General features: G+C 47.9%; 1 protein-coding gene across 8 annotated transcripts in view; it reads right to left on the bottom strand.

The window, feature by feature from the left end:
* The window catches only part of CELF2 (CUGBP Elav-like family member 2), a 508,100-nt gene that overhangs the window by 26,735 nt on the left and 462,280 nt on the right, over positions 1-19,085 (bottom strand). For all 8 annotated transcript variants that reach the window (XM_057731022.1, XM_057731023.1, XM_057731026.1 and 5 more), the window contains one exon: positions 15,284-15,418. In XM_057731022.1, coding sequence (XP_057587005.1) covers positions 15,284-15,418 — 135 coding nt within the window. The remainder of the gene's footprint in view (positions 1-15,283; positions 15,419-19,085) is intronic.

The following is a 19,085-nucleotide window of genomic DNA, read 5'->3' as shown; positions in this document are numbered from 1 at the left end:
CACACAGGATAAAAAGCAGGCAACAGAAGCCATGTCTGAGAGGGCCCAGATACTGTTCCCAGCGGACAAAGTCATCAGAGCAGCTATTATAGATATGTTCAAAGAACTGAAGGACAATGATCTGCCTACAGTGTCTATAGGAGACACGGTTTAGGTTCAAAGCCACAAACGGGTTGAAAGTAAAAGGGTGGAAATGTATATACCAGGCACAAAGTAATGGTAGAGCTGGACTGGCTATGCTGAGACAATATAGACTTGACAATAATTTTAGAGAGAAAGAAAACCGGGTCAACTGCGTGCATTGCAAAGGACTTTAATATTCTTTCATGAAAACCTGTCTTTGGTAGCTCATGAAAGAACTCCAGGGCCAGTGTGCAGTGACCATCAGAAAACCCTTATTTTATTCAGGGCTCTGTTTTTCTTTACCTCCCTCATTCTCTTCATTCAGATCTAAGAGAAGGGGAAGGAATGGAAGGGACGAGGGTGAGGAGAGGGCACATTCCTCCAGCAGCCCAGGAAATGAACGAGAAGCAAACGGGGATGAGGCATGGAAGGGAGTAACGTGAGTACCTGGCACTCATCTAACGTACAAGCTACTGTTATTATCAGAAACGCCCCCAGACCCAAGGGCCACTCACAGCAACGATGGAAAAGTCTGGGTACCAATGCACTCAAGTCAGTAACCTGGAGAAAGTCTCTTATCCGTAGGGATGCCCACACGTTCCTAGAAGCCTCCTGTGACCTGTCAGCATGCTGATGTGGGGTGTTCCTTGTAGCTGCTGGAAACAGCATGTGTGACATGGCCTTATCACCTTGGTCTCTGCAACGTGAGCTTTCCAGGCTCATTTACCACAGAGACCTCAGCAGTCTCTAATCCTCTGCACCACCCCTTGGGGGGTTGCCCTGCATCTAACCTGTGGGTGCAGGAGAGGGATCACCAAGATTAGTATGGGCATCCTGAGAAGGAACAGAGAAAGTGTCCTTGCTTTGCCCGGCAGGTGCTGAAAAATGAGGCTACAGCTGTAAATAACACGTTGTCATCATTTCATTATTCTCTTTTAAAAACAGAAAACTGGAGGCAAAGTGGGACTGTAGTTAAGACTGAGTGCTTTGCAGCACTATTCACAGTAGCCAAGACATGGAAGCAGCCTAAATGTCCATCGACAGATGAACAGATAAAGAAGATGTGGTACATATACACAATGGAATATTACTCAGCCATAGAAAGTATGAAATATTGCCATCTGCAGCAACATGGATGGACCCAGAGATGATCATACTAAGTGAAGTAAGTCAGACAGTGGAAAACAAATATTATATGATATCACTTATATGTGGAACCTAAAGAAATGATACAAATGAACTTATTTGCAGAACAGAAACAGACTCACAGACATAGAAAACAAATTATGGTTACCAAAGGGGATAGCGGCGCAGGGTAAAAAGAAGTTTGGGATTAACATATACACACTACTATGCATAAAAAAGGTGGTGAGGACCTGCTGCAGAGTGCAGGCAACTCTACTCCATACGCTCGAATCACCTACACAAGAAAAGAATCTGATAAAGAGTGGACAGATGTATATGTATAACTGAATCACTCTGCTGTACATCTGAAACTATCACAACATTGTAAATCAACTATACTCCAATACAGAATAGAAATTAAACAAAAGGAACAATATGCAAATTAGAGGTCTCTTTATGTCTTGCTTTTCTATTTATTTAAAAACCCAGGAAGACTGGCTGCAGTGCACTGTAGGTTTCTGACCTCTTGTTGTGCTGTTCTTGGGTGGTCCCAGGAGACTGATGGGGAGAGGGTGAAAAATAGGAGGGAGAGGAATCAAACATGAGGTTAACTGAACTAAGTAACTTGCCTTAAATTGAGAAGCCTTAGTGTCCCAGTGCTTTGGACAATACAATGAAAATTCGTCCTGGTTTGAGTCTAAATTGGAAAGAAATCTCAACTGTGTATCTAGCTGCCTTTAAGAACTTTCTGAGTTCTAAGCAAACAATCTGTTTAAAGCAAAAGGAAGACTCAAATCTGTCACACAGCCAATCTCAATCAAGCACTTCAAAACCCAATATTTAAGAGACACACACAAGAGAAAAAGCCCCCAGACACCAAAGACAGAGACACATGAAATGCCACCAACATAGACTCTTCCCTGCTTCTGCGCTGGCAGGACGCTGCTGTCAACCTCTGACACTGACCGTGTCTCCGTCCGTCCGTGAAAGTGATCCTCCCCTCCATTCTTTTACCTGCGCACTGGCAGGTCCTGTCTGTCCTTGAAACGACCATGCTTTCTAGGAACCCAGTGCCTCTGTCTGCTTGTATTAACCCTGCCCCACTTTTCCTGGACTGTGAGATTTTTAAAAAGCTACAACGAAGCAACCTTAACAGAGGGCACCAAGAATCTGCCTTTAGTGCATCCACGAAACACCTTCCACAGACCGAGGAGATGGTGAAAGCACAGTGGCTTTGTGGTTTAGGAAAGAAAATAATTGCAAACAGAGAAAACTGCCTGCATCGACCAGACACTCTCAGGAGGGTGGAGCCTGCGGTCACCGCTCTGCGCCGCACAAGCGTGGGTGCTCACACCGGGGCAGAGGCATGAGGTGGTGAGACAGGCGCCACTGTCATTAGCTTATCACAACCCGAGGGGTTCGCCAAACACACAGGGTCTTCTCTCCCACGGGGTCTAATCATCCCACAATAACCACACCTCTGACTTGAATTTAGTCCCTAAAAGGCTTTTTTGGGGGGGGGGGGGCGGTGAGGAGAGGAGGGATAACAGGGTGAGAGAAGGCTGTTTGGGTTAGAAAACGGCATTGAAAGTTTCCGAGGCATTCGGATTTCACCACCCGACGGGTGATCTGTAACGGGCACGTCCATAACCCCATCAGCACCTGCAAAGCTTTCTTCTTTCACTAACCCACTTACAACCCACATGCAGACCAGCCAACGAGCTGGCGTGTGCCACGTGGGGCCAGACAAGTCACTCCTGGTTCTCCAGATGGGTGAGAGGAACACTCAGCGTCTGAAGGACCAGAGGAAGAAAGTCCCTTGTTGGGGCGCTGAATTTCTTTTGAGCATTATTCCACGACAGTAAACATTTTCGAAGGTGAGCGAGAGGTACAGAAATGGACGTGGCCAGCGTAACATCCTCTTCATGTCCCCCATGATCCCACTGTTTTCTTCACTTTACTTTTCATTTCCAAGTGCTCCCTGGAGCCCTCACTGGGTGATGTTTCTAAGAGAGAATCCACTGCATCCGTTGTCACCCACCTGGGTATCTCCTCGCCTGCCTTATCTGTAGTGTCCTCCAGTCCCGCGAAGAGGGACACTGCGGAATAAAGCTGTAACCTGGGGCCACGAGCCTGAAACAGTCCATTTACATCAACTCAGTCTATGTGGAGCAAACAAGAATGGAGCAACAGAAAGGGAAAACTGGACCTGTTTTCCCTTCTAATGACCATTTGCTTATGAATTACCAAAATAAAGGTACACGCCTCCCGGTAGCTGGGCCCAGATATTTGCTTTTTTACAGATGGTCATGGACGGAGATGGAAAAAAAATCATGGTGATTTCCATATAAGGGTGAGAACGTGTAAGTGGAGTAGCCCAGCAATACAACTGCAGTCCCCCAGGAGCTCCTGCTTTTGACTATTTCCTGGGGGGTGGGGTGGGTGGGCAGACGTGGTGGCCCCCTCGGCGGCAGCTAGCGGCCCGTGTCCCTTGGGGGATCATTTAACCTCGGCAGGCTTCTGCTTCCTCATCTGGATCATGAGTGAGGCACCGAGACAGATGATCTTAAAAACTCCCTGTGATCACGAAATGCGATGATTTGACCAGGCTCTGGACTCTGGAGAGAAAAAGGGAGGAACACGTATTTCTGGGGAAAGCAAGTCACTGGGAGGGTACTGAAGTCCTGCTGGATCCTGGTCTCAGGATGTCCTGGAGAGGGGGCAGTTCTTCCTTTGGATAACAGGACCCCAAGGCTGGCAGGAGGTCACCCGGCAGAGTTTAAGGTCTGAGATGCTGTGAGCTGCACTTTAGCTGCCTGGGTGGTTCCCTTCGCAAATGACCGACCACAGAGCACACACTCAGTATACTGCCTGAAATAACAGCAAACCACTCTCCAAGGGCTTCACTCTCAGTGGTGACCGCTACAGGGAAACGAGTCTGGCCACGGTTATCCTGCTCTTTAGTCCAACAGTGCCATTTTGTCTTTGATAAGCAGGGTTTATTGGTTCCAGTAACCTCAAGTCAAGTTTGAAGTTCAATGCCAACTTCTTCAGCTCAGCACCAAAGAAGAAAGAAGTAAGGGTCTACTCCCTGCATTTCTATTCTAGTATTTTTAGGAAGGATGGGGAGATATTTGCTTTCCGAAGGCAAAGGTTCAGAGGAAAAAAAAATCACTGGGTCTTATTCCAGTTTTAACCAATTTCTTATTGTCCAGAGGAGCAGAATTTAGTGTCACTCCCAAATAATCATCTTTCCCATATAATACTTGATACTTTAATGCCGTCTTTTAAAAAAAAGCAGCATGCATTATATATACATACATATTCCCTTGACAGTTCAATAAAGGTAAAAGTGGACAATTCCATTTCACAAACAAAGAAAACTAAACAAAGAAAGGTGAAATGACTTGCTCTAAATCACAGTCTTTCAGCACTTGGTCAAGATGTCCACACACTGTAGAAAGAAAATAAAATTGTAATTCCTCTATCACATTCTTTAGATTAACTATTTTTTAAACCTCTGCCCTGGGCATGAACTTCTTTCGGTTTCTAGCCCTAGACATTGAAGTTCCTGTCTTCCGCGTGATGTGAATACCTTTCTGTCTCAAATCATTTACGGCCTCCCCAATCCTGACCTCCTTCCGTCCATGTCTCAGCAGCAAAGGTGTTTCCTCTTTTAAGGCTACACCATCCAATTAGAGCATTTGGATGGCTTTGTGCCCCGTCCTGTATGTTAGTGTGTAACCTAACGCTGGGACAGCTGGGAAGGCAGGCATGGGGGCTGCTGTGTCCCCAGGGGGGTGGGGGGGTGGGGAACGGGACACGCAGGACAGATCCTCACACGCGCTGCCCCAGGCGCCAGACAAGGGGCTTAGAGGAGGGTTCGATTCCATCCCTCCACCCTCCTTCCGTCCATTGGTTTTCACCTCTCGCCAGCCTCTTCCTTTCTTCTCTGTTCTGCCTCCTCTCTTGGGTCTAGAAATACGTTTGTTTTCTCTGTCTTAAAATCTTTCCTCCTATTGACACTGTAGACTTCTTTAAAAAAATCACTACATTTCATGAAAGTGTCATATATCAACACATAATTCCCACCTCCAGGCTCACAGCCCCCCTCTCGCGGCCTCTTGGAACCGTGACCTCCACTCGAGGGTGGACTGTCGGCCGGGTGGCCAAACTCAAATGCCTCTTCTCCGGCCCACCTTCACCTCCTTCCTGCTGGAAACCCTTGTGCTTGGTTCCCCTGATACCACTCCTCCTAGGAGCTCCCTTCCCGCCACCCGGCTCCTCCCACCTGACCCACACACACAGTCATCCGCCAAGGCTTCATCTCTCAGGCCCCTGCTCTGCTGTGTTTGGTGATTCTAGCTCAGTGACCCCACCCAGGCCCACGCTGACATCCGCCCACCGCCTCCCCTCTGCAGCTGATCCGGGGCAAGCTCGAGGGTCAGGTGTCCATCTGCTTGTGGGATGTATTTAAATGAAAGGCCAGTTCACGTGTGTGTCAGCTCAATGTGTACAAAACCAAACCATCTTCCACTGTAAACTTTTCCTGTTCCCGCCTGGCCTCTCTCTACTAATGAAAATGCTGTCCGATTGGCCCCTAAACTCAATATACCTCCGTCTTCAACTCCTTTGTCTCCCTCACATCCAATCAGTACCCAAGTCTGATCACTGACATTCTTGTGCTCAGAGTCCTTGTGTGGCTCTTCACTGACTGCAAGAGAAAGTTCTAGCTTCTCAGCCACGGCTTTCAAGGCCCTCCATTCCTGGTTCCTATTTCCCGTCCGTCTCATGCTGGTGAAAAGTGAGATGAATTTCCACTTGTTGACTGAATGCTTTTTCTGTATTTTCTCACGCTCGACACATCTGATAAATCCTCCATTTCTACCTCTCAAAATCCTACTCGTTTGGCTCCAATGCCAACTCTCCTATTTAAAAGTTACCCTTATTTCCTCAAGACAGAATCTCTCCTGTCCCTGACACCTTGCACCTTAACTGATTCCCGCTCTTCAACTACAAGAGTCCAGGTTGGGGCATTTTGCTTAGTTTTTTGCATGTGGCCACTGCATCTAGTTTATGGGGTTAAGCCACATAGGAATGAAGCATGTGTATTTTGCTGCTTTTAAGTCTTAAAGCATGGACCTTAGATCAAAAACCTCTGGGAAGTTGTGACTAGAGTCAAGTTTTGTTGCTTTTTCCATCAAATACGAAACACAATTAAACGACCTATACATGCTTTTACTAGCCAGTGGTGGTAACGTGGTCATATCAGGCAGCAACAGAGATAATTTGGGGGAGGGACAGAGTCCCACTGAGTGGCTGTGTTGTAGAGAAGACGCGCCTCTGAGCTCACACATACCTCACGAGGGGCCCCGACGTGGACCCGCACCCAGCGCAGGAGACGGTGCCGGGCCCCATTCACACGGGACCCCCGGCACAGCACAGCCTCCAGCGCCACTAAAACCAACACGCGGAGAACAAGAGCCCCTGTCTGAAAACACTGACAGCGTGCACCCCAAGCAAAGCAAGAACAAAGTCCGAAGGGAGGGAACGCCCTAGGAATGCAGGACGGGATATGTCCCCCACTCCCCGGGCCAAGCTTGCAGAAATCCAGGCTCTGCAACGAAGGGGAGGCCCCATACCTATCGCCACCCCCTCGGCTGGGCAGCTTTATTAAACTTTAAATTAGCTCAGGACTGTTAAGACACCATGCCAGGGCAGGGGCGTCTCGTCCACTGCGCTGTGCAGAGCTGTTCTGATGGCAGGCGCCGAGATGCCTCTGGCCGCTCAGGACATGAATGAATGAGACAATTAGTTGCGGTTCTGACTATGTGGACCAACAGACTTCTCATTTCCTTGATGGTGAGTGAAATTTAAAGGTAATTCCACATCAAAACGCCCAGCACATGCAAAGGCCATCAAAACTCTAGTTGGGAGGTATCTGCATGTTTTTTTTAAGTCCTAGAAGCAGAACGATCAATGCCAAATAAAGAACCATTTTCTAGAAAGACGGACCACTCCTAGTGATTATGTTTTAAATGCCTAAGGACTTTTGAAATATTTGCTTTCCGTGAAATGCCTCTGTTGAGAAGCCACAGAGCAGAAGTGCGAAGGACACTTTTCTCTTTTTTCTGTTTTGCCACTTACCAAATCTACTCTAATGGTACATACAATTCTCAGAGCTCTTTGCTGCATTAAGTGTACAGAAAAATGGTACAGCTTACAGAAGAGGAAGAAAGTAGAGAAAGACCTCTCCTCTCCCCACCTTGGTGTAATTCACAAAATTTTAACATAATGTATACAAACAAATTGGTCATGAAAAGTTTTTTTTGTTTTTTTTTTTTAAAGGGTGTAGAAGGTATAGTTTACATTTAAAGGCTGATAACTGGGCTGCCCTGGTGGCGCAGTGGTTAAGAATCCGCCTGCCAATGCAGGGGACACGGGTTCGAGCCCTAATCTGGGAAGATCCCACATGCCGTGGAGCAACTAAGCCCATGCACCACAACTACTGAGCCTGCGCTCTAGAGCCCATGAGCCACAACTACTGAGTCCGCATACTGCAACTACTGAAGCCCGTGCGCATAGAGCCCGTGCTCCGCAAGAGAAGCCACTGCACTGAGAAGCCGGAGCACCGCAACAAAGAGCAGCTCCCGCTGTCCGCAACTAGAGAAAGCCCGTGCACAGCAACGAAGACCCAACGCAGCCAATAAATTAAAAAATAAATAAATAAAATAAAAAAGAAGGCTAAAAACCGAATCATTTTACCACAGTGGGAATTTAGTCAGTATGCTTTTTAAAAAGCTAATGCTAAAATATAAACTACATGAGGGCAGGGGTTTGGTCAGCTTTGTCCTCTGATGTCTTTCAAATGCCTAGCATAGTTTCAGGTACATAGTAGATGCTCAATACATATCTGTGGAATGAATGAAAAAAATATATCAGGAAATTAGTCACTCCAGTGATATGTTATTTATGGAACATTTTACATAATGTTCAACCCTGTTAACACTGATGAAAATAAAGCGAGCCCCACCGTGTCAGGAACAACTTAATATGTGGAAACCTTCTAGAAAAAGAAAAGTACAAAAGGGTGAAACTGCAGGAAATGAGCAAAAAATGGGATGTCCGTTCTCTTTCTGTAGCAGTAAGGGTATAAAGCTGTTTGACGGATTCAATCCCAGAAATAAATAACTACTTTTGAAGACGAACTTGACTCCGCTTGACTAAAGTACTTAAAAGTGTAGCTAACGAAGGGGAAAACTTGACTCTCTTGAGATTTACTTCTTTTCCTAGATAATAAACAATGAGGAAAGACAGGCCTAATGGGGAACATGGGCTGATAAGAGACCCAGGTAATTTTCAAATGAGTAACAGACCCCTGAATTAATAGAATGTTGAAGAAGAGCATAGATTAAAAAAACACTCCCCAATGTTAAGTGAGACCCCACTCACGGACCCGCGGAGGCCCCCCTGAGGCCCCCCATGTGCGGTCCGCGAAGTACATGGAATTGAGAGTGCCCTTGAGGATGGTCTTTCAAAAGCCCACATCAGAGCAGATGGTTCTTTCCGAATGAAATCCCTTCATCTGACCTGTGACTCTTACTTATTCTATATCACGACATCAGAATGTTTTAAAAGCCAAACTTTGTAAAATTTTTGGAATAAAAACCCTGCTTTTTTGTGACTTTGTTCTAATGTACATTCGTATTGATTCATTCTTCAGAAACCTGTCAGACCTGAACAGCTGCCGGGCAGGTGTTCGTATGCTGGGATTTTACTCAAGAGCCAGGTCCTCATGGTAAGGTGGGGGAGAGACCCCGCCACACGTCACCACGACAGACTCGGGGTCCTTCACAGAGATGCACACGCTGGGCTGGACAGAGCTCGAGGCTTTTAAACGCTTCTCTTAGAGCACTTCCACTTGCTATTCAACTGAATTAAAAAACATGTACTGTTCCAAATGCAAGAGGAGTTACAAGTAAAGAAACTGTTCCTGCTTTGCAGGATTTACTGTCTAGAAGGTGAGAGAAGTGTCCAAACAACCAGCCCATAAAGAAAAGGCGTCAAGTGTTTAAGAAGAAGTAGGAAGAAGGTACTCTGGCAGCCAGGGGGGTAGACTGTGACACTGATGTGCTACGGCTTCCCTGCTCGACAGTTAGCTTTCCCATGTCTCCGCCCTCAAGGAGCTTCTAATACAGCTCCTTATCAAGCTTGCGTTTGACCCAGGTTTCGAATGAGCTGAGGATCTGTGTTAGCACTACATGTGGAAGCGGTTAATTCTTCTCAGAAGGCTTCATGGCAGAGGTGGCATTTGCATTGACTTTTTTTTTTTTTTTTAATTTACTTACTGGCTGCCTTGGGTCTTCGTTGCTGCCACGTGGGCTTTCTCTAGTTGCTGCAAGTGGGGGCTACTCTTTGTTGTGGTGCGCGGGCTTCTCTTTGCAGTGGCTTCTCTTGTTGCAGAGCACGGGCTCTAGGCACGTGGGCTTCAGGAGTTGCAGCATGTGGGCTCGGTAGTTGTGGCTTCAGACTTCCTGAGGTCACCGACAGCATCCCTCGGCGGCCTCGGGAGATGGCCTCTCCCAGTGCCCGCTGTCTGTCTCTCCTGGCTCCATCAGCCTCCACCCTGTTACCACTGTCCCTTGCATGTGATGGCTTAGAGAGGCAGCACAGGCCGAACCCATTTTCATGGACTGCCACTACCACGCAGAAGGCTCCAGAATGCGGGTTAAGTCTGCCTGTGAATCTATCTCTTCCCACGATGCAAGTTCTCATGTGACACACGTGCAGAGACACTTTGTGGGGGAACAAAAGCCTCTTGTAACACTAAAGGGCTCTGGTATGACTTGGAGGATAACTTCTGGGTCCCCACTGCTCAGCCAGCCTAGTGACACCTGTGGATGACCGTGGAGGGGACCACTTGATGCCCCTTCTTATATGAGGAGCCCGAGAAAGATCTGAATCCCATGGAAACACCCCCCACCCCCACCATCTCTGTTCCCCTCAGAGTCCACAAGGAAGCTTCCCCCTTTCCTTGGGAAGCGGTGTTTGTCGCAGCCTTCAAGAAGGCAGGCCACGTCTTGAAGATGGGAAAAAATACTGCCTAGACTTTTCCGAAGATGTTTCTGATGAGGACCATTTTTAGTCTTTATTGAATTTGTTACCATATTGCTTCTCTTTTACAGTTTGGTGTTTTGGCCACGAGGCAGGTGGGATCTTAGCTCCCCGACCAGGGATGGAACCTGCACCCCCTGCACTGGAAGGGGGGGGGGTCTTAACCACTGGCCCGCCAGGGAAGTCCCTTGCCTAGACTTTAAAGCAAAAACAGCGTGAAAAGCCAACCATGGGAATGGAAACGTTTCCTAGCATTTTACAATGCCTTCCACTGTGGACAGAAATCATCTATTATCCTGAAGTGTGCACTTGACTGAGTGCACTTACAGAAGCATTTGGAGAGTTTTAAAACATTTTTTTATTAAAAAAAAAAAAATAGAAGAAGGTCAGTGGAATAATGTGGTACATGAACACAACGTTAAGTTTCAGACAGAAAATGCCAGAGCAGTGTTCGCGTGTGGTAACGATAACGCCCAAGGTCTCAGAGTTACCTGGCAAAGGCAACACACCTGCACGCTGGGCAGAAGACAGACGTCATCTTCCTCCTTTAAGACCTAGCCTCACGCCTCACAGATGATTCGCCTCTTTATACCAATACCGAGACTCACGCCTCGAAAACAGGTTCACGATTGGGTAAGAAGAAATGACCCAAGAATTAATTAACTACATAGAAGAGTGAAGTAAACAAAGGAAAAGTTATCATACCAAAATAAAAGACAAGAAACAATTAAATTAGGCTTCAAAAGACCCAAGAGGAACTCATAAAAAGCATAATATGCATTTACCTGATTTTTATTCTTTCATGACTTAATTTCTAATTTTATTCCCTACCATCTGATAATTGCAAGAAACACCTATCCTAACCACAGGCAACTGAGGCGATTTTACTGTTTATTTCAAGGCCAGGAGACAAAGAAACCTATTTATCGCCTAACGGGATTTTTTTTTTTTAAATAAAAACTCATGCTTAATCTTTCATGTTTTAAAACAGAGACTGTTTAAAATCATTTACAATAATGCCATAGGGAGCCTGTTCCTGGGTGTGGACAACTGAAATGATAAATCTACAATTATTAACAAAATTAGCAGCTTGGGAGATTGAGCTGTCCCTTTACTTTCTAGATGGATTTGTCTGAAGCGTAAGAGACATCTTTAAACACAGGGTAAAACCAAGGCCTGTGCAGGAGGGTGGGGTGAAGCTTTGATTCACTTTGCACTTTGAATGGACTGGTTAATGGTTCAACCGGAAGGCCTGTTTTTTATTATTTAAAAATTCAAAAAAAATGGCATTGGCCTTGGGACCAGCTTCCTAACCCTTTTATTTCCCAGGAAGTTGCTCTGCTGGAGTGGAGAGTCATGAATTCTTACTAACCACCTTTTCTGTGACTTTGAAAGAGTCCCTGATGGTAATTAGACAAATAATTTATTTCACTTAAAGGCCTGATTTTTTTTAGTTACACTTCAGAAAAATAATTGAAATGTATTTAAATTGTTTCTGCTGCTATACTTCAGGATTCTAATGAAATACTTTCAGCTCTTATGCAAAGCATTCCTCAACAGAGAAGAGAAAAACCATCCTCCCCGACACCTCAGTTGGCAGAATTTCTGGATGGGCCTGATGCCATGTTAACATTAGCAAAGGGAAGGACGCTTGGCTGGGGTGGGAAGAAAGAAAATGCATCTCAGGACACATTTTCCCTTCCATTCAGGTCTCAGGAAAAAGCTGAAAATGGTCAAAACCATTTCCAGTCCCTTAAATACTCTGGCCAGCTTCCCGGGCTGTTGGAGCGCCCTGCATTCTGAGAAGGTCCCTACATATTTGTGCTGCTGACTGTCCTGGATGGGACGGACACGAGTCCGTGGCAGGGACCTCCCCTCGTACCCTCAGCCCCGCCCCGCCCCTGCTCACACCGCGCCTTCTGCGCCAGGCTGCATCACACCAGGCTTCCTCCTGCCGCGCAGGCTGCACCTGCTGTGTCCTCTGCCTGGACGCCCTCTCCCTGGATTACCTACGCGCTTCCTTCACTCTCCTGAGGCTTCTGCTCCAACGCCCGCTTTCCAGAGGGGGAAAGCCTCCTCAAGCCCCTCCACTCTCTCCATCTTATTCTGCCCACTCTCTCTCCACAGCACAGCCTGGCACACGCGCCTGCTCACGGTCCGAGCTGCCCTGACAGATGGGGAGAGTCCAGGGGTGGGGAGCATGTCTGTCCTTCCCCAGCACCCGGCCAGCGCCTGAGGCTGTGCAGCCGCTGGAAAGCACCAGCTGTCAGTTACAATATTGACCCTGATCAGCTGAGAGGCGCTTTTGCACTTGGTTTCTTAAACCAAGGAGCCTTCTTTTAAACGAGAAGAAAGTGTTCGAATATCAATTCAGATTCCCTGGAACCAAGGCACATTCGCGCCTGGATATCACAACGGGAGAGTATCTGTTCATAAAGTTGAATGAACCTTCCCAAGTAAACACAACAGGCCACGCATCCTTAACCCAAAGGTCCATTTATGAGAATGGTCACTTCTGGAAGAGCAGAGTAATTTCAACATAACTACAACAGTAAACTCTTTAAGGGCTGATGGTCCACATGGGGGACTCTGGCTCCTTGCCATATAAGGAAAAGAGTCTTCATAGGAAAAAGACTTTTCTTTTTTCTTCGCCTTGTTACCAACCACGTGGTCAGATCGTTGGCTACTCTCAATAAAAGGGGGTAAGGATGAAGGCCAAGCTTGAAAAAATTACAATCATTTACTTTTGCCAAAATAAAGTTAATACTATTTTCTCTTAAAAAAAAAAAAGAGCTAATCCTGTTCCTTTGCATATAAACAAATAAAAAAGTATTCAGATTTTGAGGGATGTTTAGTTTTGTTTTTTTTTTTTTTGGCACACGGGCTTAGTTGCTCCGTGGCATGTGGGATCTTCCTGGAGCTGGGATCGAACCCGTGACCTCTGCATTGGCAGGCGGATTCTTAACCACTGCGCCACCCAGGAAGCCCGGATGTTTAGTTTTTTTTTCACTCCAAACAAAATACAGTTAAAAATATCAGCTGCTGACTAAAGATCCATGTACAGATGTATAAAATGCATGTACAGGGCTTTTTTTTTTTTTTAATTGGAGTATAGTTGCTTTATAGTGTTGTGTTAGTTTCAGGTATACAGACTCTGTGCTGTTTTAATGTAATCTTTTCATAGTCCTCACGGGGAGATGATAACTCTCATTTAACAAAACACTTTTCAATCTGATTTAAAAAACATACATTAGCAAGGCCGAATATTTAATTTGTTTTTAAGAAAAAAATTATTATTTTCATAAGTGGGAATATACCATGTCAAAAATGTGTTTCTTAAAAAAGGATTTAAATCACCTGTTTATGTTTTGCATTAGAGTTATAACTTAATCTCTTGGGGAAAAAAACGACACACTTGATTTTTCAGGAATATTATCTGTTGGATGAAATGAGGCCCATGTGTTGTCATGATATGTTCTTGAAGACATTTCAAGAATGAAGGCAACATCCCATGTGCTGTTGCTTTGAGGTGACATGGAGGATACATCTTCCAGTCTCTCCTAAACATCTCTTAGGTTTCTCCCTCAAAACTGTACTCAGAGGGAAATGTGTTAGAAACACAATGTTTTGTAAACAAATCAAGGGCTGTGGCGGCTTCACCGCTCCCTGAGTTCGGAAGTCTTACGAAAGCTGGTCTGCTGGGTGCTGTGGCTTTTCCTTCTCTATTTTCCTAAAGGAAAACCCTGCACTGTTACACACAACTGTGCTGAACAGCTAGCTCATCTTTTGGGAGCAGCCAATGGAGTGCTACGGGGTTTTCAGTTAGAAGGGGGCTTGGAGGTTGTCCAGGACAACTCCTCTGCAGACCAGAGGGGAAGGTGAGGTCACCCATTAGGGCCCAGAAAACCCGGGGAGGAAGACAAGCCAGCAGAACACTCTTTAAAAAAACAAACCCTGGTGTCTAAGCAACCACATTAGGTCTGGCTTATATGAAAAGGACAATGGCATCTGCCTTTGAATAAGGCAACAGAATTTCTAAGGGGAAAAAAAACCACTTTAAATGACACAGCCCAGAATGGAACCACAACAATGGTCCCCTCTAGACCACGTGCTGAAAATCAAACGTAAAGGATGGAGCCAGTGTGAAATGTCACAGGAAGATGATTTGGGATTTTGAGATTTAACAGACAATTCTTAAATTGCTAAAAAACCAAACCAAACCAACCCAACAACAGACACACACACACACAGGAGAAAAGAACATTCCTGGGAAACCAGGCTCCTCATTGTGGGGGAACTTGATGAAGGCTGAAGGGACAGCACATTTTTCAAACAAAATGAACTCTGTCAGAATCAACAGCAGGGTGGATTCCCTCACAGAAAGCATTTCTGGCATTTTCCCTTGGAAGATAAAACACACGTGTGCCCAAACATTGCTTCTTTAAAAGACACACGCACCCCTATGCTCACAGCAGCACTATTCATAATAGCCAAGACACAGAAGCAGCCTAAATGCCCCCTGACACATGAATGGATAGAGGTGTGGTACGTATATATAATGGAATACTACTCAGCCATAAAAAGGACAAAATAATGCCATTTGCATATATACAGAATGGATAAACAACAAGGTCCTACTGTACAGCACAGAGAACTATATTCAATGTCCTGTGATAAACCATAACGGAAAAGAGTATAAAAAAGAATGCATATATGTGTACAACTGAGTCACTTTGCTGTACAGCAGAAATTAACACAACATTGTAAATCAACTATACTTCAATAAAAAAATAAATTTAAAAACACAAACAAAAAAGAAATAAGTAATTAAGCCCGCTGCCCGGATTGGTCTGGGCATGTCCACCCTGCACTTGGCATTGACCCCTGGGTCCCGTCTCCCGGATGCAGGACGACCCCTTACCGGGACTGGTGAGGGCTCCCAGGGCGCTGCTCGTGGTGGAGAGAGGATTTGCATTGGTGGTGGTGGCTGAGGTCTGGGCTGCGGCTGCAGCCGCCGCCAGCGTTGCCAGGTTCTGTAACTGTAAAGCATTCATGCCTGCAGGGGAAGAGAGAGGCAACATCAGCAACAGGCTCACTTTGCCCATTTCCCAAAAGAGAGGACAGGGGACAAGGGCAGAGGGACCCGGGATGGCACAGGTGCCCCAGCTGCCCTGGGGACTCGTGCGTCACCACGACACCTGTCCCAACCCAGGACCCTCTTCCCAACTGCCTCCTCCCAGGCTGCACAGGTCATCAGAAAAGACAAGTTAAGAGGCTTCCGTGTGGCCCGCCCACAGCAGGGCCTTCCACCTTGTGGCTGCCAAGAAACAGTGAGATCCAGGCTTGGACAGCTGGAGCTGGGGGGGGATTCAGGGTAAACTCTCCATCCCTAAACTCGACAGGTGCACGTACGAGGTGTTACAGAAGAAATGCTGCTTTACTGCTGTGAAGCTGCACTGATTCGGCTTCCTGGCTCTATCAGCTGTGTGACCGTGGGCAAATTTCTCAACCTCTCTGTTTCTTGCTTCCCGAGTCAGTGGTAACAGTTACTGTACCTCCCCTCACAGGGTGGTTGTGCAGATTAAATAACTGGATGAATGAAAATTCCCCAGTACAGTAACTGGCACAATGTAAGCCCCCAAGAAATGTTAGCAACTCTTGTTGCTGTTACTATTATTACAGACCCTGAACTTCTCCCTCCAGGTTTATTTTGAATGTGAACTTAAAACCATGTCCACAGCAGGAACTCAAAGAATATTTGCAGAATAAAAGAATGAAAAGTGGCAGTGCTGTAATATTTTTATTTGTAAAATATTTGTGTTTGCATTTTAAATGTATTTGTAGTATCTTAAAGAGGAACTATTTTTTTTTTTTTTTTTAGCTAGAATGAATTGTGGGCTAATGAAAATTAAGAAAAGAATGACAGAGAGAAAGAAAACTCTGCTGAGAGGTTTGGGGCTGATGCGTCACCGGGGTTGTGGGGGCTGGCCGGGTCCCGGGGGCTCGGGTCTGGAGTCTGTGCTGTGTACACTTTTAGTACCTTTTCTCCCCCTCTTTCTGGTTCTCAATCCAAAGGTCCTCTGCACAAAGTCTTTTTCCATGATTCACTTCACCCCCCACATACATTCAAGAAGCAGGAAACAATGGTACTCTCCTCATATAGAGGAATTTTATACAGAAATGATACTGGAGTTACGTCATCAGCTTAATTTTACCTTCTTCTCACGTCTCAAATCCAGGTACTCAATACATGTCTACTGAGCACATCTCACCTGCTTTAGAGACAGTGGCCTGACAACAGTGCTGGAGGGTGGTAGACAGAGGGGCCAGAGGATGTTCTAGCAACACACCTGGGAAGCCCCCAGCCACCGTGTGGAGCCCTCGGCCTCAGCCTGGCTCACAGCCTGGCTGCCAGGCTCACTTACCCTGCTCCCCCGTCCTGGCCGCCTTGCTCAGGACTGACTTCTACTCAGAAAAGAGTTAAAGTCCATGCTGCAAAGTGGCTTCTCCTTTCACTCAAAATGATACTCTATCTCCTCCAGGAGGCGCCCAGCCCCGGTGGCTAGGGGAGAAAGCCAGCACCTGTTTCTCAAACCCACGTAGTTCCTGGGGACACTGAGAAGCAGGACAAAGCATCGGGGGCGCCCGTGAACGTGACCCTGCTCCATGAAGCAGGTGACACTGGAACAAAGCTCTCTCCTCCCGGTGGATCAGACAGGGTGGTACTGATGAGACCCTGGGAGGGGAGAAAGCCCGGGGCCCGTTTTTCAGGTTTGCTTGAGGAAAACAGAGCTGGGGGAACAGGGACTGAGCACAGACTCCCCCTGGACCCCCTCGGGGGCGGCTCCTGAAAGCAGCTGAACACACGCCTGTGGGACCAGGGTCAGGCCTGGGGTGATGCTGCAGGGGGTGGGGGGTACGGCAAACCAGCAGGGACCCACCTGGCCTCCTCGGCCCCTCTAACCTGCCGAGGATGCAACGCAGACGCCCAGATGACATCACCAACAGATGGCTGCTGGGCTGAGAGGAGGGCTCAGCAGCCGTGTTAAAGTCTGCACATCTGGCAACAGTTCACGAGCACCCTCCTCGGCCTGGGCCGGAGGGCCCCCCAGGACACCGGCTCTGATCCCCCTGGTGGAGCCACGGCCCGATGCTGGGGTCGGACGGAGCGGAGCCCGTTCACCTGGGTCAGGGCATCACAGACCTTCCTGAGGCGGAGGCACCGTCCCTCGGAGGGTGACGGACTGTCTGTGTCTAACGCACACTTTCCACGTGTTATCTGCAAACTCCCCCATCGCTGTTCCCACCTCCTGCCACGTTCATCACATCCTGCTTCCTCAGCGTTTGTACAGACTGCTGACCTTCATGACTAGATGCTGAGTTCCTTGAGGACAAAGATGTCTTCTTTGCTTTCAAGTCCGCCTACACACACACACACACACACACACACACACACACACACACACACACACACACACGTGTGCGGCTATGTTCACTCACAGCCGGTGATGGATGGACCCACCGAAGATGACTGAACAAGGCAACAGACAGCAGGAAACATCCCCATGCTGCCACTGAGCATCGTCTACAGGCCCGAACGGGGTCTTTCGCTGTTCTCAGTTCTTCAGTGTCTACAACAGCTTCAAACATGGACCGTTTCCCCCCGTCGTTCATTAATCCATTCTACAAATACTTATTGGGACTGTGCGTTTTCCGTATCTCACCCGGCGACACGCGGCGTTGTCCCGGAGCCCCGCCGACCACACTCGGGTTCTCCGTCCCACCGTGCTCTCCCTGAGTGTCCCCTCACACTGCTCAGCCCTTCCCACCTCCACTGCCGAGGCCGGGCTCCGGGGCGCCTCGCTGGCTGGGGCCGGGTCTGTTCGACCACCACCCTGCACGCAGGGGGAGGAAATGGACCAAGTGAAGCAGAGGTGAAGGTGGGAAGGAGAGGCCATCGTGACCCTAGCCTCTGAGGGACGCGGGGTGGGGGCGGGAAGGCAGGAGGGGGAGGGGCAGATGGAGAGACGCAGCCGCAGGAGGACCTGCAAGGGCCGCCTGGTTACCACGTGGCCACAACGGGCCAGACCCTCAGCCTGTGCTGAGACGTAAGCGGAGGAAAAAAGACATTCCCCGCACCCGAGGAGGCTGCTGGAGATCGGGGCAGAGGGGAGCCAGGGACTCGGGGAATCCGGTCCGTTTCTGGAAACAGACCTGGACCCAGAAGCTCATTCTCACGTGTCTTTGGTCTGACAGGGGTGAGAAGAGGATGGGAAAGTGCCGGCTGGGCGGCTGCGGAGCTGAGGAGGCAGGGCCGTCCTCCTCGTCTGTCCCTTCGTGGGCCTCTGTGCTGGCCCTGGGAGTGAAGCCTGTTCCCAGCCCTGACCCCCCCCCCCCATTTCATCTCCATCCTGCCCTGCGTTCCTGGCGCCTGGCATGCACAGCTCTCCCTGCTGGTGACAGCAGCGACAAGGACCCCGTGCACTGGAGGCAGCGCGGGCCCCGCTCCCGGACACCTGGGCTCCCAGCGGGCTCGGCCTCCCCTCCGCCAGCCTCCCTGGCCTCGAGCACATTAACCGTCTGCCTCGCGGATTTCTCGGCTGTGAAGCAGGTCTCAAGCCGAACGGACAGGAGAGTAAATGCTTCATACGCTTGCAGCTAAAGAACAACTCGCAGGGCAGAGCAGACTCTATCCGCTGGATGATAATCGCAACAGCAGTACC

This window comes from Hippopotamus amphibius, chromosome 4 (assembly GCF_030028045.1).
Source record: "Hippopotamus amphibius kiboko isolate mHipAmp2 chromosome 4, mHipAmp2.hap2, whole genome shotgun sequence".
In the NCBI taxonomy this organism is placed as follows: domain Eukaryota; kingdom Metazoa; phylum Chordata; class Mammalia; order Artiodactyla; family Hippopotamidae; genus Hippopotamus; species Hippopotamus amphibius.
This window is presented reverse-complemented; position numbering and strand designations above follow the sequence as displayed.